Below are 25140 nucleotides of genomic sequence, written 5' to 3'. Positions count from 1 at the left end.
GGGGCTGGGGGTTGCAGCCCCATACAGCGGGCAGGGAGCGACGGGCAGGGGTCACCACTGGAGCTGCATGGGTGGAAAATCATCTGCTCCGTGACACGTGTTGCCTGTCCCATTGTCACTGCGGGAGGCAGGTAGTTAATTATTGCTCTTCACCCCGTAAAATTAAAAGGAGGCGTCGAGGCTGGCAGTGCCAAAGCCTCGGCAGCGCCTGCCTGCACCGAGGCCGGCTCTGCCAGCCCCGCTGGAGGCAGATGAAACCAGAGCTTGCTCCGAGCATGTCAGCCCTCTCATCTGCTGACGTCCCCTTTGTCAGGGCGCTGCGCTGAAGTGATGCTCCTCTCATCTAACGACGGCCGATGCAGAAGCAGTCTGGCCAAGCAGACCCCCTCCGTCTGCAGGCAGCACCGTCACCCCGCTCCTCTCGCAGGTGACGTTTGAACACTTACCCCCAGCTCCGCTTCCCCACCTGCCGGCGAGGTTAATATTTTAATGCATTTAGTGGCTCGTTCTGGCTCAGCAGCCCCTGCCTGTGTTTTGTTGGGGGTCATCCATTATGCCAGGCATGATTTTGGAGAGCAAGGTTCCTGTTCCTGTCCTCCACCCTCCTGAGGGCAGAAGGTCATTTTGTACTTCCAGCTTTTAAATTATAAGCGTGACGAGCTGCCCCTGCCAGCCCCAGCCCTGGAGCACAGCACCGTGCGGGATGAGCCATCTTCTCCAGCTCTCTGGAGTTACCCTGGCCAAGGATCTGGCCCCGGGGTCTCCTTTACACCACCCAGCACAGCTGTAGCTCCTCACCTTCTCCCTTCAGGGCCGTGGGAGCTGCAGGAGGGTCTGGTTGGTTGGTGGCCAAATCATAAAGCCAGGAGAGAGCATGGGGACACACTTTTCGCAGTGCACATATGATGAGAAACCCCTCGGAAGGACCAGATGGGGCTGAGCTTTCCGGGTGGGTGGCAGAGGAGTTGTCATGGCTTGTTGTGGTTTTTTTTTTTTTTTTTTTTTTTAAATAATTATCTCTACATTAATAAGCAGAATTTTTTGGTTAGTAAATAATATGCTCTTTCTCTCCCCCCGTATCTCCAGCAGAAATACATGTCCCAATCTAATATATTGTGTCTTTCTCACTCCCTCACTTCGGAGGAGCTGCAAATTCTGGTGGGAACAGAGTGCTAATAGAAAAGGGCCTCTAAAGGTATTTGAAACATGACCAAGAAAGGACAGAGGGAGATTCAGCTCCAAATATGCTGGAAAATCTAGGAGATGGGCCAAGAGAGGGGGAATATTGGAAGCCTTATCACCAAGAAGGAAAAGTTAATTGGGAAGCATTAATTGGGGTGAAAGCAGGCAGCGCAGACGTGACTTTGCTACATGGGGCAGCGATGCTGCCAGAGGCACTGCGGTGGGCACGGAGGTACGCCGGTGCCGGGGTAACTTGTCTGCCCTGACCCACAGTAGCGGAGAAGCTGCCCTCCACCTCAGTCTGAGCAGGAATGTGCCAATTTACCAGCTGGTTTTATGGTGCTTTCCTTGCTGAAAGTCCCAGCTTCTGGAATCCTGTGACTTCCTGGAAATCCAGAATCTGCAAAATCATTACTTCAGTACTGCGTAGGGCTTTATCTCTTTGGGTTTGGTCTCTGGGTAGTTTCTAGCCCTTAAGCTTGCAGGGAAAAGCTCAATTACACTCTAAAGGCTCAGAAAGCAGAAGGCAAATTTAGGGGAGGGGAAAAAAAAAAACCTCACCCAGTGACTGATTTATTTTTAAAATCTCATCATTTTTATGCCAATCTCATATTTTTTTTAATGCCTGACTCATGATTTTTTTGAGCATTTGGTGTTGGCAGGGCTGCATGTGTGAGTGTGACGGCATGTGTGTGTGCGCTGGGGCCCTCCGCTGATAGATAATGCAGTGCTGGTTCAAGACAGCAGTGCTGTGGTCTTCAGGGGCTGCTGAATACTTCTCCACTGCTGTTCCATTGCCAAGTGCATGGTTTTCGAATTAAAAACTCCCCAAAAAGGGAGACTAGCACTGGACATTGAGTCATTGTGTGGTTTTTTAGGTGCTGATGGGAGAGTGGGGGAGATGCTAAAGGGGAATAAACCACCCTGTGACTCCCAACATTGCCTGGGGGGGGGGGATTTTAAGGTTAGAGGGGTCAGTGTTTATTTGTAGCCCTCTGCGTACAATAGTCTATGGAGGTCAAGTCCATCTCCATCACTGACTTGTTCTGTGATCTTGGGTAAATTGCTTTGTGTCTCTCCAGTCGGTAAGAGGGTGACGGGATCTGTTGCCCAAGATGTGTTGCAGGTGTCAGTTAATATTTAAAATGTGCTTTGAAGATGAATAATACCTTGGAGATCCTTAAAGCTCTCGACAGGCATCTGTGTTCCCTTTGCAGGCACCCAGCAGAAAGCAAAGTGCCTGAACACTTTGTCACAGACAAAATCTGCTGCGTGTGCAGCTCGGAGAGGCAGGGCTGGGAGCTTCCCAAGGCTTTACATGGACATTGAACTCATGGGCATTTATACTTCTCGCTTGCTCAAGAGCAGGGCGTCACAGCGTGGTGGTGTCCGGGGCTGGCGGAGCTGTCGCAGGCTGGAGCAGTGCAGCAGAGCGCCGTGCCTGCACCCATCCCTGCATCCCCTGCTCCATCCCCCGGCCCCCGGCGCCAAGCGCAGGTATGAGCCTCCACACCCACGTCCCAGCAAGCGCGAAGCCAAGTTTCATATGGCTTTCCAGCTTTGGCAGTTGTCCCCAGGTAATGGACAAGGTGTGAGTGCTTGGGGAGGCTTGGCCCAGCTGCGAAATGTGCAGGAGGAGTTTCACTGTTGTGGATTTGCTGTTGTCTATTATAGAGTTGGATTCACACACAACTCCAGGCTATTAATAAAGTATCTCTTAGTTGCTAGTTTGCCTGAAAGTGGTAGATAGTATCTTTGAAATGCCATAACTAGCTGATTTTCATCAAGGAAGGCAGAGTTATGCAGCAAATTTTTTATATATAGGGTAATCACAAAGCCTGAATTTTCTTGGGAAGCTTCCTTTGACTCGATTTTGCTAATCAAAATGCCATGACTTTGCTAGAGCAGATGTCTCTGTGGATTGCCCTGTCCATGCCATGCGCTGCCAGTTCCCTGCCAGCCCTAACGGTGCCTTTTCTCTCCAAGGGAAGAAGCGATGCTGTCCACTTACTTTGAAACCATCAATGACTTGCTCTCCTCCTTCGGGCCGGTCCGAGACTGCTCCCGCAACAACGGTGGCTGTACCCGCAACTTCAAGTGCGTTTCGGATCGCAAGGTGGACTCGACGGGCTGCGTGGTAGGTACCGTGGCTACTGGCCCCCAGGGCTGGCGTCTGCTCTGGGGACAAGCCAGAGGGGGACGTTGCCTGCTCCCTCTCCAGGGACGTGGTCAAGGGGATGTGTGTGCTGGTGGTGGACTCTTCCCACCCCCGGGGCCTTCATGGCAAATCACATATGCCTTAAGGACCACAGGGAAGGAGCCTGGGGGCTCAGATCAGCAAAAGAAAAATGCTTGAGGCTGATGGTCCTTTTCCTGCTTGTCAAGAAAGCACAAGCTGAAAGCAATCTCACCTTTTCTCCTGCCTTGTGCTTCCCAGTGTGGGAGAAAGATGAAGCACCTCCCCATCCTCTCCCACTCTGGGCCCCTGTGACACCCTCAGGGTTTTGATGATTTGCTTCTGAACATGCTCACATCTTGCCAGACAATCTTCTGAGTCCCAGGTTTTGCAATCCCCCCTCCAGAAGACCTCTTAGACCTTAAACCACTAGTTTTGGGCAGAGGTTCTGAATCATTCCCAGCTATTGATGCACAGAGGGGTTTTGCTGTTCTTCCGGAGGGAGCAGGAGAGCTCAGCACCTCTCCCAGCTCTAACCCATCTCCCCTGATGGCAAAGCTGCCACTTCCCTGCATGCAGACCTTGTGCGAGTCCAATACGATGTGCGGGGGTGTAGGGTCAAAGTGTTGGGCAACTGGGGGAAACCCGGAGCATCCCTTCTCGCCTGGCTGTTGTAGGAGCCGTCTGCCTGCCAGGCAGCAGGAGGTGGCCCCCGCAGGGGTCCAGAGCTCGTCACCCACTCCGCCTGCCCTGCAAACACACACCCGCTGCTCTGCCCCCTCCCCTCCCCTCTTGCCGTGGGCAGAGCCCCCATCGCCCCATCCCTCCCATCTTGGCAGAGGTGGGAGTTAAGTGTCTTTTTATTTATTGAAGATGTTTATATATGGCAGCCGGGAAAGGTCAGGCTGGAGCGGTGCAGTCCCGGGGGTGGCTTTTTCATTATCCCCTTCTCCGATTGCTTGTTAAGGCCATTTAGCACGACAGCCTGATGTGTCGCCAGCAGCGCCCAGTGCCATCTCCCCTTGCCGTTCTCTCCCTTTCCTGCTTTTTTTTTCCCCCCATTGTTGTTTCCTTTTGTTCCCTTTTCCAGGGAGCAGCTGCCTTTTTCATCTTTTGGGGGATTTTCCCTGTTTTTTTGTGGTGTAATTTTTCTCTGAACACCAGTGTGCCTCCCAGACACTGTCAGAAGCAACTGGGGCTCTGATCACCCCATGCTGCTGGGAAGAGATGCCTCTTTTTTAGAAGTCAGGATGTATTAAGATAGAAATTGTCAATAAATTACAGGCCTAGCACTTACCACGCCAGTGCACGGAGAGGCAGAAATTGAAAACTGTGTCACTGGGGGAAAATAGCACCCCCCGCTTCTGTAATGTCTAAATGAAGCTTTATTTAAGAGAATGAACCACATACAGCAGGCAGTGGGGAGAAAGGGGAAGCAGTGGGAGCGGTTCTCCTGGAGCGCATCCCTTCCCTGAGAGCCATGGGTGAGAGGTGACACATGGGGACCGTGGGACCCCCGTCCCCCCACATCACGCTGGGCTCCCAGGGCCGCGCATCCCACAGGGACAGGAGATGGCCACAGAGATGCCTGTCTCTCCTCCCTCTGCTCTTCAGCACTTTTTCTCCTTGCTGCAGGAGTACAAGGTTGCTCTGCCCTTCTCCACAGTCCCTGGTCGTGGGGTGAAGCCTCCCAGCTACCCAGTCCCAGGTGTAGCCTGAGGCAGCAGAGCTAAGCTCCCTGGGGGGCAGTTTGGAGACGGCTGCTGCATCCCACCTCTGGTCCACGTTTCCCCCTGCTTCCCATCTGACTGACACCAGGGGCACAGTGCTCCATCCCTCCCAGCTCTCCCAACTCCGTGTGACGTCTTACACTCGTCACCTGCGTGTAGGTCCCCAGCAATGGCAGGGGTGCAAGCAGAGGTCTGGGGGGGCACTGCCCCATGTTTCTGGCCGCGGGTCCATGGCTGTCAATCTGAAAAGCCTAAGGGGTGGGCAAGCAGCGCTGCCCCCAGCCCCAGGTCATGCTCATGGTGCTGAGTGGGGTTGCAGGTGATGGGAGCTGAGTTTTGGAGCTCGCCGCAGCCCCAGCATGCAACCTTGCAGCACCTTCTGCACCAGCCCCTGTGCTGAGCGATACGTCCCCTCCTCATCCCAGCTGGGCTCCTGGAGTCTGCCGGGTGTGCGTTGGGCTTCCAGTGCGGGCAGGGATAGGATCATTTGCTGCAAATTTGCAGGGATGTCAGTTACTTTTAAAGCTGAACTGCCATGAACTCAATTTGCCAATTTGGTAAGTGCTATGGGCAATATTGGGATGTAATTTAATTAAGCTATCCCCTTTTTATAGAGTTCAGGGAGCATTCGTGTACTAATTTTAGCACTAGGTTTGCTCCAGCTTTACTCCGGACACTGTTTCGCAAATCATGACATGTTGTTAATCTTTACCAGTCAACAGTTTATTAATTTGCCAAGGACCACAGACGTATATAATCAGTGGTTCATCAATCAAGGCTAAATCCAACAAATGTTCCAGGCAGGTACTGAGCATAAAATATACATGCAGCCTTGTAAGCAATTAATACGCAGCAGAGCCAGAGCCCAGCAGCTCAACCAGGGAACAGCACAAATCTCAAAGATTTCTTATTTCTTTTATAGATAATCATCATCTGTTACCAATTCCTTCATGCCTTTAGTACAGCTTCCAGTAATTCTGCGACGACTGGGCATGCATTTATCTTCGGGCTCTTTTAGCAGCATAGGCTCTGCCATTAACTAATTGTCTGGCCTTAAAAGGACTTGGTTGAAATGTTGAGGGCAGTTGTTTGCAGCTCGTGGTGGAATTTCTTTGAGGGTGGTCTCCCTGGGCTTACAAAGGAGAAAAGAGGGTGTCCCTTCACTTAGTTAAAACTCCGCATGCAAGGTGTCACGTGGAAGACCCCAAAGGCTCTGCGGTGGGGCTCCCATCCGGAGGGGTGGCAGCTCCCCACCTTCCATCCCACACTTCCCATGGGGCCCTTTTTTCCCCTTTTCATGATTTTTCTGTTATTTTTACCTGTACCCAGTAGGTGGCATTAGTGCATAAAGGTTTTCTGCAGTTCTTTTCTTATCGGAGGCTTTTTTTGTTTGGGTGACTTTAAGAAGCATGAGCTGCAACCTTGCTAAGACCTTGGCATTGCTAACTGGGCCTTGCCTTTGAGCCCCCCCTTACAAGATAACAAAACAATCCCCAAGCTCTAGAAAACTTGTTTCTGTGCTGCTTTTCCTTGTTACACCCCAGTATTGCTGTCGTGTCTGGGAAGCCATGGGTATTTCCCAAGAAGCCAAAATCCCAGTAAGCTCTAAACCTGCTGGCTCTGCTTTGCACATTGAGTCTAAGTGTACATTTTGTACCCTCTTGCAGGGATCACAGCAAACCAGGAGAAATTGTGCTGGAGGAATAAGTCAGATTATTGCCATTACAGGAATATATATCGCTGATTCCTTCTACCAGCATGGTGGTTATTGCTCAGCCAGGAGGGAGGATGCTGAAGAAGGGAAAGTGGTTGACCCTCATGTGTTGGTGATTTATAATTTGAGATGAAAACCTGTGAATTGGCCTTGAGAGACTAAAGAGGGAAGAAGCAAACACCTGTAACCTGTCTTAAATTCAGGTTTCCTACCTGTCTCTCAGCTTGGCTTTACTCACTGATGCTAGTCCTCTCGTTTGCCCTGGAAAACGTATCTGCCTCATACCTGCCACCCCATGGCTGTACCTGTTGGTGAGCCCCAGCGAGGCAGGATTGCAGCCCCAGGGGAATAAGAGGGGTGAGGGTTTTTTTTTTCCCAAGGAAAGTAAGCTTTGGTCTTAGTTCATGAGCTGGGTGAGGAGATGGATGGTGCCTCTCCAGTGCAGGTTGGGCAACCTCAGCATCACTGCGGGAGGAGGCAGCAGCAGTTACAGGTGTGCAGTGAAGGTGTGTGTCTGAGCCCCGTGGTGCCTCTCAGGGTGGGGTCTCATCACCGTCAGGACCTCCTGGAGAAGCAGGAGGGCACAAGCTACCTAGCTGGTGGTGGGGAGGGCAACTCAGAGTCCCATGCCAAGATAGCAGCAAGATTAGGGCCCTTGTTTCCCTGCTGCATGAGCAGCTTCACCGCAGTGGCACGGCAGCAGATGGGTGTGGGTGGTATGGTCTGATGGTTCTGGAACATCTGTGATGCCCGTAGATGTTAGCGAGTTGGTCTTTTAAGTCAGAAGAGAGTGGCTTGTGGCACGGAGGCCAAAGATGTTGCAGGGGATGTGGAAGGGCTCACAGCGTGGCTGCGCTCCAGGATCTGTCCCACCTTGGGAGAGGGGTCAGCAAGAGGTAGAAGAGCCTGCTGAGCCCAGGCAGCGGGTGCTGCTGTTCTGCACAGACATGAAATCCTGCTGATCATCACCATCTCCCTGCTCTCAGGCTGGGGTTCCTCTAGCACAGATTTATTTCTAATTTGAGCGAGGAAAAAAGCATAGTTTGTCTCCAAGCATGATGTGATCGGGGGTCAGCCCATCAGGCAAGAGGGACTTTGTCTGGTTCAGCAGTTTACAGAAGGGAGAGCATCTACCAGAGAGTCTCTTAATGAAGCTGTGGCCCATGGTGACACCGGCGTGGTGTTGGGCCCAGCCTTTTTAGGCAGAGAAGGAGGAGAAATTTGCCATGGTCCACGCAGGCGTATAAGCCTCAGCGCAGCCTGTCTGGAGCTAATCCTTCTCTTTTGCTCTCTTCCACATCAAAACGATGGGCTGTTCCTTAGCCGCTGCAAAGTGGGGCAGAGAAATGGCTTAATTTAAGAGTGTAACCGTTTCGATGAGGAATGGGATTAGAAATGAAGGAACAGGGCAGTGGCTACCGCTCTGGTCTCCTCCTTCCAGCACAAGTCACCCAGGGGTGTGGGGAGATACTTTGAAATGAAGTGGATAATGCTGAGAACTGATATTCTTGGGGAGAAATTGCGTATTTGGGAGTTTCAGCCCAAATCAAAATGCTGTGCAGAAGTCCCCTGCATATCTGAAAATTCCAAAATATTTTAGTTCAGAACATCTCCTTTCTATGAAGGAGGGGGAAATGTTTAATTCCAACATTATCATCTGGAGTTTTGTGTTATATATTGTGTTATCCCAGTGTACTGCCTGAAACAAAAACAAAATTAGGCAGTGGAAAGCAAAACGTTTCAACCTTGTCAAAATTAAATGCTCTCCTAATTTCCCAATGAATTTTGAGATGTAATTGATGGAATCCCACAAAGCACTTAAGCTTCATCAAATCTGCATTTTTCTGACAGACAATTGTTCATTGAAAAATAAAAACTCATCCGTCCCAGCCTTATGAGGCACCTAGCTAATTATGTTGAAGATGCACACACAAGGGAGGGAGATGGGGAGGAAGCCATTCTCTTCTAATCCCTTTAAAGTTTAGCTGGCTCCTTGAAGCAGAAGATGACTGCTTGTGCACGTTATGATTGGAAGTAGAAGCCCCCTGAGCTCAACAGCAAGCCCCCCTCCCAAGGAGCCTGCAATTTCGGATTTATCTCATTAAGCTGGGTAACTACCTGTGATGAAAATGGGATTTGAGGAAGAGAGGGAAGCAAAGGATGGCAAAAGCCGATGGGGTTGGTAGCCGGCTGTGGCAGGGAGCAGAGGGGCGGGGGGGAGCCCACCGCCTGCCTGCTTTTGCTTGAAGTGCTGCAAAAGGTGTTCGCACCACGTTGGCAAGCGGTGGCCAAATTTAAAAGCAAGTGGAATAGCTTAGGAAGCACCAGGGAGTGCTGGAGGTCTCTGCCTGCACTGGGAAGAGGTAGCTTGGGTGATAGAAGTCCCATTTTCTCCAGTGTTGGCTTTTCCAGTGATGTTCCTTGGAGGGCTTGGCTGGCAGCAGCCCTTGCCCCTCTGCTCCCCAGCAAACTGGGATGCTTCATGTACTGTGGTTGCAGCTGGGTTGGGTCTTCGGGTTCGATTTGGATCATAGGATTTGGTGTGTAGCATTGTGGCTGGGCTGTACCCTGGATGTCAGGTGAGGCAGGAGTTGAATTTCTGGTCTCCCAAAGGTTTCTGGAGGTGCCAGCCTCCACTCTGGCTGGGAAGGAAAAGGCCCCAATGGCAGGAGGTGCTGGCGCACCCCAAAACGGGCTGTTGGTGACTCCTGGAAGGAAAGCAGCTGGAGGGTTTCCACTAGCTTCATTTCCTTGCTCCAGCAGCTCTGAGCACTTATGTCTATGTACGTAGCATCCCGCCAGCTGCTTGAAACAAGCCCATCCCACTTTGAACTGAGATGCAAAAAATACACAGTGACTTGCCCAAGAGGGTCCATGTGAGAGCTGTGCAGTGGCCGGAGGCAACGAGATGCTGCCTCATTGCACGGAGCTTTGGTCTCCTCCGTGGAGCCCCCAGCCCGCTGTCAGAGGGGGAGCAAGCCGAGGGGCGTGAGCTATCACAGCGTGTGCTTGGGAGCCTGGGAGACAGATGGGTTTGATTTTTTTCTGAGGCTAAAATAATGATTGATGATCTTGAAAGCGAAAAGGAAGCAGGGGAAAGGAGGGAGGGGGGAAAAAGAGTGGGAAGATAATGACTCTTACTTCAGAAAACAGTTGTAATGTTTCCCTCCGGGAAGGATGCTCCCCCACTGTGGGGTGTTGAGGAGGGGTCTGCCGCAGCCAGGGCGGTGAGGACGTCACTGCCCTGAGGAGATGGGGCAAGGGTGACCCTGGAGAGAGACTGCCTGGAGCCGATGGGCACTTCAGTGCTTTTTGGCACGTTTTACCAAAACATTAGGACAGGAGAGATAAATCTCACCCGCAGAGACTGGGCTGCGTACAGCCAGACTCCGGTCCTGCTGCAGCTGAGGAGCACTGCTCGCTGGGGGCCTTCTGGGCCAAGAAAGCGAAGGCAGAATAAGTTGAAGTTGTCCGAATATATATATGTGTGTATATATATATGAACGCATAGGAGTTACTGCATTTGTATCATTTCTGAGCTCCAACAAGCAAATAACACACATGCCACTGCATAGTTTGGAGTTCATTAAAATGCTGGCACTTGCTTATACCTCAGCAGTGCCTCAGACTAATGTTCTTGTCTCACACTGAAGAGGTTCCTTGGTGAGAAGTGAGGATGCCTCTAAATGAAGGGGGGTCATTAGGGCCTTTGGACATTGCACTCGGTGCCTCTGCAGCACTGAGCACCAGCACTTTTTGCAGCCTCAGGCTGGCGGTGCTGGGGATGCAGCCTGGAGGAGCTGCACTGGGCAGGATCATGGGGCTGGGGTCCTGGGTCTTACCTCCAGACGCATCCAGACGTGGGTGTGCAGTACCCAGAGCGGCACTGGGAGCAGGATTTGGTGGCAGTTCCCCTGTGTGGTTTTAAAGAGCTGCGGAGGAGCCAGGCTCGTCTGCGCCAAGAGCATCACCTCTGACACCCCAGTATGGGAGAAGTCTGGGCTTTTATCTCTGACAAAAAGGCTGCTATTGTTGAGAAAACAGAGTGGAATAATAAAAAGGGCAGTTTACTCTCTACAGAAACACTTTATTAAATACTCTGTTTCCTTAAACTAAATAATGGAAGAGAGGAGCTGAGCTGAGAAACCCTGGCAGACAGCTTAGATGGAGAGCTGGTGTCCTCTTGTTTTGGGGATCCTTGTCAGTAATGAGACTCGGATTTTATTTCCAGTGACCCCCTCACCCGTCTCACTGCTAATGAGTTTTGTAAACGAGAAAGGAGAGAAAAGGGGCCTTTGCTCACTAATGTGAACAGGGACTCATCCAGAAACTTCATTTCCTAAGACACAATCTTTTACAGGTTTCAGCAGATGCTTTCTTTCTTCTTCTTGAAGACGATCCTCCTGCCGTTGCGTTTGCTCTGGCTGTGTGAGGACGGTGGCGATGGGTGGAGGAGCTGTGCCGAGTGCCGGTGGCAGGAGGCCACGTGGTGTCCCACGCTGTGCTGGCACGATGGCGGTGGGCACAGGCATCCCGATTTGTTCCAAACCGCAGCCCTGTGCATCGGCAAGGCTGGCTCTGGTGGCCTCCCAGGGGTGGCAGCAGGCATGTGGCAGCAGGTCCGGCCAGCTCTGCCACTCCATGTCACCTTGGATATGTCATTTAAAAGGCAAAAAAGCCCATTTCTTCAAAAACCTGATAAAAATAGCACTTTCTTATTCAGCATATCCATTTCCCATGCGTACCTGGAGTCTGTTTGCTAACTGCAATCACAAAAATAAGGACCTGGGTGCTCTGCCCAGTGCGGCTGGAAGGTGACGAGCCCGTGCCCGGCTGTGCTATCAGGCAAACCCCGCCGAGCTGCCAGCAGTTCCTCCTTCGCAAACCTATCGGCAGCAGCAGGGTTGGGGCATTGTAGCTGTGGGTCACGTTTAGCCTGCAGGTTCTGTATTATCAGTGCTAATGCAGAAGAAGATAAGAAAGTAACTTTTCTTTTCCAAGCCCAAGAGCACTTCCCAGGGCTGGCTGTCATCACAGAGAAACCAATTCACTCCTGCATAGGCAGTGGATTTGCAAGGCAGTGGAATTACATTTGTATGGTAACTGCTTCTCACTGACTTTTCGGAGCAGACCAGGAGCTGGAGTCTCCCCCTACCTCCCTTTTCTTCTCCATAGCACAGATTAAGTCCCAAACCTTCTTCCCAAGTGGTGAGGTTATTTCTGCTTGTCAGATCCATGGATGAAGGATAGTCTGGAGTTTGAAGCGAGTTCCTGAGCAATGTGGGTCTAACGTGGCAAACCACAAACAGCTTTCTTTTGAATGGCAGACTAACTAGGATCCCTTTGCTTCCCTGGATAAATGGATCCACTGTGTATCCGGACGGGGGTTGCACAGAGGTGGTTGGCCGGGGGCTGCGGGGGCACCACGTCTCACCAGCTTTCCTCCCACTGGGGAGGGACGTGTCACCCGGGATTGCCCAGACAGAGTTATTGGCTGAGTTGCTTATTGATTTTCTAATCATTTTCCAACACAGCCCCCCATCCTGTGTCACTGCCAAGGCAGATCGCAAATTGAACTGCAGCTGAATTGATGGAGGATTGATTAAAACTCACTGTAATTATTGGTTCTCTGCTGCCCGAGCCAGGCAAATCAATGTCAGCAATAACAGATCTGGTCCTTTATAAAAGCCCAGCAAATGCAGAGCGAGCACCCGTTTTGGGAGGCCACTTGGGAGCCCAGACCTTTCAGCACAGCCCGGGAGTCGCGATTAGCTCAAGGCAGTTTTTCCTGGGTAATTTCTGACTACTGTGGGCAAGAGCATAGTTGCACCCAAATGGGCTTTAGTTTTCCCCCTGCTCTGATCTGCTGGTGGGACATCTCGATTGCAGATCCTCTGCTCCAGGGATAGGGAGATCTGTAGTAAAGATTTATTGTACCAAGTAGTTGCTCCATCCACCTATTCATCCCTGTAAAACCCTCTGCGCAGGTGGCTGGCGATGCCTTTCCCACCATCTGCCTGTTTGTTTTGCTGGCTGGCAGAGCTCACCGGTTCCCCTGCCTCGCTGTCCCTGGCATCTTCGTCTTCCCCACCCCCAAAAATCAGGGACACGTCCCGTGTTTGTGCGTTGGCTACCAAAACTTTCTGTCCCTAAGAGCTTCTTGATGAGATCTGCCTGAGGGCAAGAAGGCTCTGCAGAGGGACCTGGACAGGCTGGATCGATGGGCCAAGGCCAGCTGTGTGAGGTTTAACAAGGCCAAGTGCCAGGTCCTGCACCTGGGCCACACCAACCCCATCCAACGCTCCAGGCCTGGGGCAGAGGGGCTGGGAAGTGCCCGGCGGAGAAGGCCCTGGGGGTGCTGGCTGACAGCCGGCTGGGCATGAGCCAGCAGTGCCCGGGTGGCCAAGGAGGCCACCAGCCCCCGGGCTTGTGTCAGCCCTGGTGTGGCCAGCAGGAGCTGGGCAGGGATGGGGCCCCTGTGCTCGGCCCTGGGGAGGCCCCACCTCGAATGCTGGGCTCAGGTTTGGGCCCCTCGGGACAAGAAGGGCCTTGAGGGGCTGGAGCGTGTCCAGAGAAGGGCAGCGGGGCTGGGGCAGGGTCTGGAGCACAAGTGTGCTGGGGGGCGGCTGAGGGAGCTGGGGGGGTTTAGCCTGGAGAAGAGGGGGCTGAGGGGAGCCCTTCTCACTCTCTGCAGCTGCCTGAGAGGGGCTGGAGTGAGGGGGGGGCTGGTCTCTGCTCCCAAGTCACCAGTGATGGGATGAGAGGAACCTGCCCCAAGCTGCGTCAGGGGAGGTTTAGGTTGGAGATGAGGGAAAATGTCTTTACTGCCAGCGTGGTCAGGCCCTGGCACAGGCTGCCCAGAGAGGTGGGGGAGTCACTGTCCCTGGGGGGGTTCAAAAACACGTAGACGTGGCACTTCAGGGCATGGTTTAGGAGACCTGGTGGTGTTGTGTTGATGGTTGGACTTGATGATCCTAGAGGTCTTTTGCAACCTTAATGATTCTATGATTCTTGCTGCAAAACTACAGCTGGCTGCAGAGCTGGCTCCCCTCTGAGCCGGGGATCGGTACAGAGCAGAAGGGGTGCTTTCTTTTGCAGATTTTGTGCTGAGCTATTTGCCTGCCATAATTGATGTGTATTCAGAAGCATAATTACAAACCGAAAGGAAACACACTTTGTGGTGATTAAAAGCTGAACTGGAGGAATATCCCAGGGGTGGCCTAGATCAGAGTGGTGTTAAGGATGGGAGGGCTTTGGTGACGTGCTAACCCAGTCCCAGGGGAGAAGCCATCTTCCTCTGCGGGCTGGGGAAGATGCTGAGCTCAGCACATGGACCATTGCCAGGGCGAGAGGCCCAAGTCACAGCTCAGAAAAGCCGTGACCAATCCCCTGGCTGTGATCCTGTAACTTCTGTGGACTTAAGGTCCTCTCTGGTTGCCATCAGCACCCTGAAAGGTCCCTTGGGAGCTCCAGAGGGGAACTGAGCAGAGTCCCAGACCTCCCCATCCCCATTGGTGTGGAGAGAGCAGCAGAGAGGCAGATGTGGTGCCGTGGGACAGAAGATGCTGTTTGCAGTCAGCCCTCCGTGTCCTCCAGGGAGGTGTGTTTCTGCCAGTTTGCACAGCTCCTATTCTTACAATGGGGCTGGCAGACGCAGAGGAGACCGCAGGAGAGAAGTGTTGTGTCTGTGGATTCACAAACATGCTTATCCTGATCCTGTTTCCCAGGCAGCTCAGCAAGGAAAAGCACAGATTGTTCTACGTGTCCTCTCCTCCTTCATACTTATTCTGTGCATGCATCTAGAAGGCTTCCTGCTTCCATGTCTTCTGCTGCCTCATGCCTAGGCAGGGCTAATGTTTCCCAGGCTGCCTGCCCAGGGCCCTGCCTGTGCCGTGCCTGCTCTGCAGAGATGGGCAGCATCCTATTCCAGAGCCCTTTGCTGCCAACATAGAATCACAGAATGGTTTGGGTTGGAGGGGACCTTTAAAGGTCACCTAGTCCAACCCCCTGCAGTGAGCAGGGACATCAACTAGACCAGTTGCTCACAGCCCTGTCCAATCTGATTCTGAATGTTTCCAGGGGGAAACATGGGACATCGACCACCTCTCTGGGCAACCTGGGCCAGGGTTTCACCACCATCAGTGTAAAAAATTTCTCCTTTATATCTAGTCTGAATCTACCCTACCTTAGTTTAAAACTGTCCTAACATCCTTTGGCTAGAAAAGCTGCGTGCCTCAACCTTCCCTTGCCTTCCCTTCCCACCTTACCCAGTACCTGCAAGGAAGGTGCTGAGGTTTGCAGGGTCCGCCCGAGCTTCAGGGCTGAGGGCGTGGGAGCCAGCCGGGTGTCTGAGGGACGTCGGGCGTGGGGATGCCTGAGACGCTGCGGTTGCTGCAAGTGGGGCAGAAGCAGCTTTGACACTGCTGCTGTAGGGAAGTGGCACAGGGTTTCTAGGAGGTGGAGAGAAACTTCTCATCGCTGAGATGAGGTGGGCCAGGGCTCTCTAAAGTATCTTTCTGATATCCACTGCATGCAGTTTGTTTCTTGAGTAGCCAAGAGTGAGCAAGGTTCAGCAGCCCATCTCCCACCAGGACCCTACCTGTGACAGCGAACATGGGCCCAGGGTCTCCTGAACTTTTATTAACATGTACAGCATTTTGCTCACACAGAAAATTGATTTTCTTTTTTAAGCATGAAATATAGCTGTTTTATAACCTTTCTTCTGCTTGACAAAGGCCATTTATAACCTGCCTTCATCACTACCTGTACAAGCTCCAGTCTAACGCATCTTCAAGAAATTCCATAATGCATTTTTAATTGTGAGCTGCTCCTGGGTGAGATTTATTTATTTTTTCAAGGACTGGGCTTTTTGTTGTTGTTTGTGTGCTTGCGTGTTTGGCAAAAAGGGATAAATAACGCAAGTAGAATAGAAGAGTGCTTTAATCTGGGTGACAATTTATTGATGGCATTTGCCGCCTGCTCGCTTTTATCTTTTGGGACAAGGAAAGCCAGCTGGGGAACTGAAATTAAAACCCAGAGCCAGATCCCCAGCTTGTGTGAGTCAGCATAGTTCCCTCGGCTGTGGAAAACTGTTCTGATGAGCCTGGGCTGCGATCCCATCCTCCCCCAGTCCTGCCTCCACCACGGGCCAGTCCTGCCTGCAGCTGCCTCCTCCCGTGGGAGGATGCTTTTGGAGATGATGCCAAGGCCACATTCGCTGGCCTGCCTGGCATGGGTTGAGATGGTTTTCTGGGTCACTCCCAAGCACTGAGATGGTTTTCTGGGTTGGTCCCAGGTGTTGAGATTTTTTTTCTGGGTCACACTGGGCTTCTCTGCATCTCAGAGGAAGAGGTAACAAATGAAGAGGGTTTCTCCAGCATGTTACAGAGTGGGTCATCACACCTTGCCCCATGCTGGCTTGAGGCGTCATTGCTGTGTTATTTGGCTGCCTCAGGGATTTCACCCTCCTCCAGAGGAAAGATGGGGAGCGTGGCTTTTGCAGCAGACCAGGCCCTTGCCCTGTGGTCCTTGCCCCTTCCCCAAAGGCTGTGCAAGGTGGTGCAGGGCCCTTGGGGCTGCCCCATCCATCACTTGGGATGAACTCATCTCCTTTAGACGTAGACGGAGTTCAGCAGCACAACACACAAAGCCCTCTGGCTCGTGGGTGGGCAATGCCCTGGGACTGGGAGGGCACCCCCCAGGCTGTGGCTCCAGGGTAGGTGAGGACCCTCAGGTGACCTTACTGTGTCCCCTCTCGCTGCAGTGCCCCGAGGACCTCCGACCCATGAAGGATGGCACAGGTTGCTACGACTACTCCAAAGGGATTGACTGCTCGGATGGCTTCAATGGCGGCTGTGAGCAGCTCTGTCTCCAGCAGACCCTGCCTCTGCCCCATGACCCATCATCCAGCACCATCTTCATGTTCTGCGGGTGAGTCCCCTCCAAAGCTCTTGCATCTCCTGCTAGGAGCTAAATAGCCCGTGCCCTTTTCCATCCCTGCCAGCCCTCCTGTGCCACCCATCCCCAAACCGGCATGCCCAGCGGGGGAGCTGGGCGCCTGAGAAAAAGGCTTTTTGTGGGGCTGAATTCCAACAGGGCGTGGAGGCACCTGGTTTGGCTGCAGGAAGTACATGTGAGTGCGAGGAGCAATGTGAGCAGATGCACCTTCCTCCTCTCCCCCACTGTGTGACAGTACGGTTTGATCTGTGACTCACCATAAAGGGACCCAAAAATCGTACATTGTGTGTTGGAGGGGGAAGGTGGAGGACTTGTTTAAAAAATACTACTTTTTTTTTTCCCCCACTCCCCTGTGCCTCTCTTAAAATAGAGTTTCATCCCTGGTTTTGGCTGGGATCCTATAATCCTACACAGTTTAGCATTTTCTCTCAGGAAAATCTCCCTGGCTGCAGTATGTTCTAAAAGGAGCTCAGTGATTATCTGGCTTTCTGTTGCACAGCTGCAGCCATCCATCCATCACCTCCCCCAGCCTGTGCCCAGCCCGGCCCTGGGGCCCTGCACATTGCATCCCTTGGCTGGTTCATGCTCTTGGGCACACGAGGAGCCTACTTCGTGCCCCTGTAGGAAGGATTAGGGTGAAGGAGGAGAAAAGGAACCCTTTTGGGAAGGAAATCCCACAGAATCCTAACAGTAACTCTGAGGAGCATCTGTTGAGTCCCGATATACAGGTGCAGCAGAGACCACATGCAGCTCGAGCCGATGGCTGCTCCTCTGCAAGCCCAGGGAGCTCTGCCTGTGTCAGCTTCTCTTTTTTTATCCCTTTTTGCTGGTTTGTTGGTTCCTCCCCCCCCTCTTTTTTTATTATTGTTTAGCAGCACAGAGCGGTTGAGTCACTGAGAGAGAGCACATGGCCCGCGCCGTGCCTGCAAAAGGGTTTGGAAATCCATATAGGCCCCAGCAACATTTGTGGGGAGGGTCTAGAAAATCTTGGGACGTTACATGGTCTCCATCTGCACGCACGCAGAGAATCTGCATTTCAATCTTCCATCCCCAAGGACAGAGGCTGTTTCCCTTTTCTTTCTTCATAATCCCATTTCAAGGCAGAGCTGCACTTTGGGAACAGGCAAGGAAAAGTGCGACAGACGGGTGGGAGTTTTGCTTGCAGCAGTAAAATGCAGTAGAGGACTGGGAGAGGGGAGGAAGCCTGGATGGAGCTGGGATTGGTGTTAGCAGAGCACTGTGGCTATGGGGAGGAAGGGGCAAGCAGGGAATGGACGTTTCCTTGTCAGCTGGGAGCCACAGTTGTGGGGAAGAGACCAGAGGAAGAATAGAAGAAGGGGAGGCAGGATGAGCACATATGCAAAAGATGCCACTGGTGTCTCCAGTGTCTGTAGTTAAATCACATCCTTGCTGCCTGCCTCAGTTTCCCTTACTGCCTGTTGAAGATAAGCATGTGCATCTTACCCACAATGTGCTTGAAAGAGGGATCAAAGAGCAAAGGAGCAGCCATGCTGGAGCTGCTTCCTTGCAGGAGGGCTTTGCTGGGTGGAAAAAAGGGCAGGAGCTCGATTTTGCTTTGTTCTTGCCTGGGGAGTGTTTGTACCTGCACTGCAGCAGCATCAGAGGGCACCAGGCAGGCAGGGACTGTCGGCAATGGTCGAGCAGCAGACGCACAGTGGGCCCAGCTCTGCTCTCCAGTGCGGGGCAGCTCTCGGGCAGGAGAGCGTGGCTGCAGGCAGACAGGGTCACGCTGCTGCAGGGAGGATGGGTGTTGGGAGCCAAGCGCTCACTTGCTGGTCACCCAACCGAGCCACTGCAGAGGATGTGGGCTCTGCAACCTCTGCACCTTCCTGGGCAGCTGCTGCACGTGTTGGCGATGATCGGCTGGGCTTGGCAGAGACTCATCCCGTGGCAGAGATCGTGGGGTTGCATGCTCTGCGCCTGGCCCATCTCATGTAGCTTACGGTGCTCTGCAGGTGCGTGGAGGAGTACAAGCTGGCCCCTGATGGGAAGTCCTGCCTGATGCTGTCTGACATCTGTGAGGGCCCCAAGTGCCTGAAGTCAGATGCCAAGTTCAACGACACCCTCTTTGGGGAGATGCTTCACGGCTATAACAACAGGAGCCAGCACGTTAACCAAGGGCAGGTGTTCCAGATGACTTTCAGGTATGGCCCGGTTCTGCTCCTAGTTCTGGGAACATCAGGATGGTGGGATGAGACCAAGTCTGTTGGTGCAGAGCCAGCATCTCTGACACAGGCACTAGGGGAAGAGAGCAAGAGGACAAGAAGCATCCGTGGTTTTCCTGGTTGCTCATCCTTCCCTCAGGCAGTAGCATCGGACCCTCCTGGGCCAGCGTGTGTCTTGTTGGATGAGTGTTTAATTGCCTTTGAGCTTTTCTTGGTAGTGTTGCCTCATCTCTTTCTGAACATTGATGCCTTTCATCTCCGCGATATCCTGTGACAATGAGTTCCGCCATTTAATTGCTTGTAGTATGAAAGAACATTTCCTTTGGTGTGCTTTCAGCCTGGGCGAGCTGGTTTTATTCAGTGCCCCCAGTTAGAGTACTGGGAGGGGCCGTGGATACGGCTTAAGAAATAACAGAAATAAGCTGAAGGTAAACACCCCACCAGAATGCAAGTAGCAGGTAGCAGAGCGTGTTTGCAGGCTGCGTCCCGGGCATATCAGGAGTGCTGAGGGTCCGATGCAGGCGGGGAGAGCAGGGTTTGAAGAGCCCAGGTCTTTGTCTTTCGGTGCTCATAGAGGAGAGCTTGCTGTTAGTTGCTGAATTCAGGGCTGGAAAATGAGTTGATTTATTTATTTTTCTTCAATTCTCCTGAATGCGGCCACATTTTGATCGCGTGTAAACCAAGGTGTGCCTATGAGTTTCAAAGCAGCAGCACTGATCAGGGTCAGGAGATGACCCAGCCCATATCCCACCCTGACATGACTCTTCCTTGCCAAGCATCTGCCAGTGCACTGAGAGTTTCCTTCCCCTTAAGGCACCGAGACCTCATTGCTGTCTCCAATTTTAGCTGGAATTGTGGGTGCTCATCACTGCTGGCCATGGTGTTTTTCTGGGCACTTTTTCCCCAGCTGAGTGCAAAGCCTTCCTAGCTATGAATTCTTGCTGAACTCTGGCCTTTTGCTTTCTTGATGGCAGTTGAATTACGAGCTCCCCCAGCACAAAGGCGCTCGGAACGCCACAGCCAGCACAGTGCTTGGAGCCAGCGGAGCCGTGGCCTTTGCTGGAAGTGAGAATTGACAGTACATGAAGGCAATTTTCCCAGTGGGCTCCTCTTTGCTTTCTCTCCCTCCCATGTTACAAGTGTCAGGGGGTCCGTCAGAGCAGAGCCAGAGCTGCAGAGTGGAAATTTTCCATGAGCTGGTGGGTTGAGCTGGTCTGGGGGCTTCAAAAACTCCCCAAACCTATCATTTGGAAATGCCAGACCTGGATGTGCTCCCCTCAAATGAGGTCCAGCCCCAGCTTGTGCCGTCGGTCTCTATGCACCAAACTTCCTTTTGCAGAGGCTTTAATTTCCTCTCCAGCTCATCTGTAGCCTGCCCTTTGCTTGTACTGCAAAGCAGGAGGGTTGGAAAGCCATCCTTCCCCTGCCTCAGCCAGGGCTGGGGTCTAAGGGCTGCTTTGTCACTGTGGGAAGCAAACACATCCCCCATCCTCAGGGATAAATTCCAGTTGGAAAACACACAAGGTTGCCGGTGGGTCTGGTTTATCCTGGGAGATGTGGCTTCTACAAGTCATGCCGTCTGAGGGCATCCTGGGGATGGTGGGTTTGGGCAGTCCCAGGCTGGACCAGAAGTGCTCTCAGGATAAAACACCTTTGGTGTTGGGATTGCATCGTCCCGGGCTCAGAGCCCAAAGCAGTCCCTGGGGCTCTGGCTGACAGGTTTTCAGGTTAAGAAAAAGGGCTGCTAGTGATCTGTCCTCCTTCCCACGGCTGGCACAGCTCCTGCCGCGCTGTGTGGGTGATGGCCAGGGTGCATGCTTTTCCCAGTGATGGTCTTTGCAGCGGGAGCCAGGTCCTCTGCACGAGCTCACCACCACAAACAGGGTTTTCAGTGCCCAGCATCAGCTGGGGGACTAGTCCCAGGTCTAGCAGCTGTAAGGGGTGGGAGAAAACAGATCTGAAACAGGAGAAACCTGCAAAGTGTGCCTGCGTGTTGCAGGCTGTAGCATGTGATGCGCTGGCTGGGCAGAACTGGGAGCCTGGCAGGAGGCAGCATGTCTGCTCCAGAAATGCTTTTGGCAGCCTGGAAGGTCAGCACAGCCAACCTTTCCCATCTGAATGTAGCCTAGTGGCTCCAGAAGCACCAGGCAGTGATGAGAAGGGCTCGCTTCCCCGCACACAGCGTCCTTCCCCGCGGCCAGGCTGCCCGGTGTGTCGGAGGGTTACGCTGTAGAAGCACCGTTATATCATCTCCTAACAAGGGAAGAGAAGGAGGTTAATGGAGAAGAAATTATTAACTAAAAGGTGTAATTTGCCTCTGATTTTCATAGATATTCAAGAATCTCTCTGAGCATTAAGACACCAGCTGTTAGAGAAGCCCTTAATTTGGTGCATTTGAAACATAGCAGGAAGCTGCCTAATACCAGGGATTAAAAGCCTGTTTCTGCAAAGTAGGAGCAAGAACCTGCTATCAGAACAAGGGGCTGAGTATTTTAGAGGGATTTATAACTGCTGGGATCCTTTAGCTATGCAGATGTGACAGTCCTTTGAATGGTGTCTGCTTCCCATGTCGCTGCATCTTCAGTGTCTTTAATAAATAGGATATTCTCAATCCGCCAGGCATGTCAGCATGGTGTTGGGAGGAAGGTGGGAAAAGCCTTCTCTCACACCCTGACCTGGGCAACACCTACCAGTTACACCGGTATTTCCATCCCGTTGGAGTTGGGTGGTCTCTGTACCACCCAAAGGTCTGCCCATGCTGATTACAGCCTCTGCCCTTCTGTGGTGGCTGCATGGTCCTCCCGGCCGCGGCTTGGCACGGCAGCGGGATGGAGCCGGTGTAGCGCCGACCGCTTTATTGTGTCTGGCCAGCTCGAAAGGATGGGGATGTGCAGTGGGTACCTCTAGAAGGCAGTGTAAGGGTGGTGTTTGACATGAGCGTGCAGCACAGCAGGCTGGTAGTGGGAGAGCTGCACAGCTTGCAGATCCCAGACCTGAGACCAGCCTGCAGTTCTAGTGAGTGCTGGCTCAGATTTTGGTTTTACCCTTTAACCCACATCATTTTATCCAAGGGAGTCGGGCAGCACCCAGACACTTTGGGGGCATGACTGAGGAGATGGTAACACCCAAGGGAAGGATGGAGGAAGTAAATCTTGGCTGCTGTGAGCAAGGATGGGCAGCAGCCAGAACAGTTCACACTGCGTGTACTGTATGTGCTCTGTATATACACCAGCACTGGTGCAACACCTCATTGTGCTGCACAGACCCTGTCCCTGCTCGCATGTCCCTTCGTGCTGGTACCAAGGACCCTTTCCCCATCCATCAGTGTCAGTGAAGCCACAGCCCAGCAGGACGTGAGCACCACGGCATCCCTGCAGCTCAGCTGGAGCCATCATGAGTTAGGAGTTCTGTGGACAGCTTTTTCCGTACTGAAGTGGCTTAATAACCACTAATTATTGCTGTGGTGTTTGGCGTGCTCGCCTGACCTGTTGGATAAGCCTGTGTCAAGGCTCCTGCTTGGAGGAGTGTGCCACGTCATTGCTGCTGCTGTTTTATTGCAAGCATTTAAATCAAAGCGCTCCTCCGGTGATGCTTCTGCCATGCAGTCCCTCGCCAGGCACTTTGGTGGGGGGCAGAGGAGGGGTCTTTGGTCACACACCAGAAATTCCCCTTGCTCCTTCTGCTGTTGAGCCGAAAGCACGTTCAGAGTCTCTGCCTTCTTCTGGGCATCCCTCTTTTTTTTAAAAAAAGGTTCTTCTCTTTTGGCAAAATGCTGTGCAATGTTAATAAATAGTTGGGATTGGAGCTGATCTATTCCAGTCACACCTCTCGGTCTAGCCGGGAGGCTCAGCAGTGGATCCAGCTCGCTAAAGACTAGATTAGAGCAATTTTCCCCCCGTTGCCTCACGGTGGGGCAGAGCCCAAACTCCGCACATCCCCAAATCTTGGGGGGATTATTTTCCAAATGGGTTGTTTGTTCATTCCTTATCTGTTTTGTGCCATCTCTTTGCCTCGAGGGAATAGAGATTTTTGTTTAAGAGCTGTTTGCAGTTTCAGACTGTTGCTTTTATGCCATTAATATGGAGAAAACCCAAATTACTACCTGTGGAGCCAGCTTTACTCACTGGGTTATTACTGCATAGCAAATGGGATATCAGAGCAATGTGCTGTGGAGCGCTCCCCAGGGAGCAGCCGTCTGCCCTAACCGGGGTCTCTTCCCATCCCTGCCTCCAGCTCTGCCTCTCATCCTGGCTCCGGCTTCAGCTTGGCACAGTCCTGAGACAGGGGGAGCACCCTGCTCACCCGCACAGCCCGTTTGATCCCCCCGAGCAGAGACGCAACGAGTCTGGGGAGTTTTTGGGTGTTGGGCTCAGCTAAGCAGCCAAAATGGTTTGGTGGCTGGAGGAGAGAGAGGTTTTGTCAGCATTCCCTCGCTGCTCAGTGCAAAAAAAAATGGCTCAACACTGAGTGTTCTCCCCTCTCCAGAAGCAGGGAGGGCAGTGCTGGAGGATGCAGGGCTGCTGTGCTGCGCTGAGCATCTTCCTGCAGATTGAAACACTCTCCATCCCTCTGCAAATCGGTCCTCGTAGGATGCTGTTCCGCACATCCCCGCCTGTAAAATAGGGCTGCTACTTCTTTACAGCCCTGGGGAAGGGAAAGGGTGGGTTGGAAGCGGTGCACAGTGCCGGCCGGTGCTGCTGAGCGCAGCACCGAGGTGGCCAGGGTGCTGTGGGGAGGGATGGGCACCCCCTCGCCCCGAGCGCTGCGAGCCCGGCAGCCGGCTCTGCCTCCACACAGCTACGTTAATGCTGTCAGGCGGCGCGCTGGGTCGCTGAACCGATGCGGGAAATTGTCATAATATTGATGGGGAGTTTGGCAAGTTAATTTTAAATCTGTCACTCCTTCCCCTCGCTGCTTCTCAGCCCTTAATAAACTAGCATGGCAACGGCGGGGCGTGCTGACAGCTCGGCGCCATCCCCGCCGGGGGGCTGCTTTTGGAGATGTCCCCACCCCATCGCTCCCCCTGCACGGGGGGAGGCCTTGTGTGAGCTGCACCCAGTGTCTCCCCGGCCATGGGTGGTGCCAGGATGGGTGCTCAGCCAGCTGTGGCATCGCAGCTGGGTGCGGGAGGCCGGCTTGGGGCTTTGCTGGTGCCTCTCAGCTTGGAGCTCACGGGCCAGCCCCAGCGAGAATGGCCTGCCTCCCCCATGGCATCACAGCTGTAGCATCTGTAACTCGTTAAATTAACACTATTGATTTTTTCATATTTTTTTCCTTCTCTTTGAAACCTCTGAGCACAGAAGTTATAATTGCGCTGTTTATTATTCCTGTGCTGGTGAGCTCGGCGCCAGCCGGTACCCCAACGCCTTGTTTACCTATTACCCTTCAGGCCAGGATAACGGATGGGTCTCTTTTCCAGTGGCTGCCTTCCATTTCATTCCTCTTTTTATTATTTGTTGCTGCAATTCTATTACCTGTTCACAACTCTGAAGCCTCACACATACTAGTTGGAAGCAATGATGTCTTTCCAAGCCAGGCTAATGCCTCAGGCCTTGGTCCTCAGTAGTGGGTAAGGGGGTCAGTAGCACTTTAGCAGCTCCGTGGAGCTGTTGTGCGATGTGACGATGGTCCTCCCTCCGCCCGGCTCCCAGCGTGTGCCATGCAGGAGCACTACCTGCTCCCAGCCATGGATGCTGCCTTCGGAGCAGAGATGTGCTGGTACCCGCTTCTGGCCATGCCTCACGCAATGGCTTTGCAGCCCCCAAAGGGCCCCCATCTGAGCCTTTTTTCCTCAATCCCCCAAGGGCCCCTGAAAAAATAAGCTATTTTTCATCAATCCCATATTTTCCACCTCTCAGCCTAACACTGGGGACATCCTGGCTGTTTCTTGAGTCCATCCAGCCCTTTTCAGAGCCCACAACAGGTTGCACATAGACACATGCTCTGTATTTTGAGTGCATCCTCACTGGCCTTGAGATTTTACCAATCCAACGTGTAAATGACTAATGGAATTAGCACAGCACCCCATCAGTTAGGTTGCTATTGCATCCTGCGTGCATCAGCCCTGCTCTGTTTCAAAGTTAGCATCCCACCAAGAAGGGGAACAGATTGTGTGACTTTAAGCTGGTATTTCCAACAGTCTGCAGCCACATGCTTTTGCACCGGATTGGTAGCGGGTTTTTTATTCCTGTAGCA

At 52.7% G+C, this 25140-nt stretch overlaps 1 protein-coding gene across 2 annotated transcripts in view; it reads left to right on the top strand.

The window, feature by feature from the left end:
- Positions 1-25140, top strand: part of ASTN2 (astrotactin 2) — a 358803-nt gene that overhangs the window by 190119 nt on the left and 143544 nt on the right. For both annotated transcript variants that reach the window (XM_075111901.1, XM_075111902.1), the window contains 3 exons: positions 3169-3319; positions 16566-16732; positions 18736-18924. In XM_075111901.1, the coding sequence (XP_074968002.1) occupies positions 3169-3319; positions 16566-16732; positions 18736-18924 (507 nt within the window). The remainder of the gene's footprint in view (positions 1-3168; positions 3320-16565; positions 16733-18735; positions 18925-25140) is intronic.

Source organism: Phalacrocorax aristotelis, chromosome 17 (assembly GCF_949628215.1).
Source record: "Phalacrocorax aristotelis chromosome 17, bGulAri2.1, whole genome shotgun sequence".
Taxonomy (NCBI): domain Eukaryota; kingdom Metazoa; phylum Chordata; class Aves; order Suliformes; family Phalacrocoracidae; genus Phalacrocorax; species Phalacrocorax aristotelis.
This window is presented reverse-complemented; position numbering and strand designations above follow the sequence as displayed.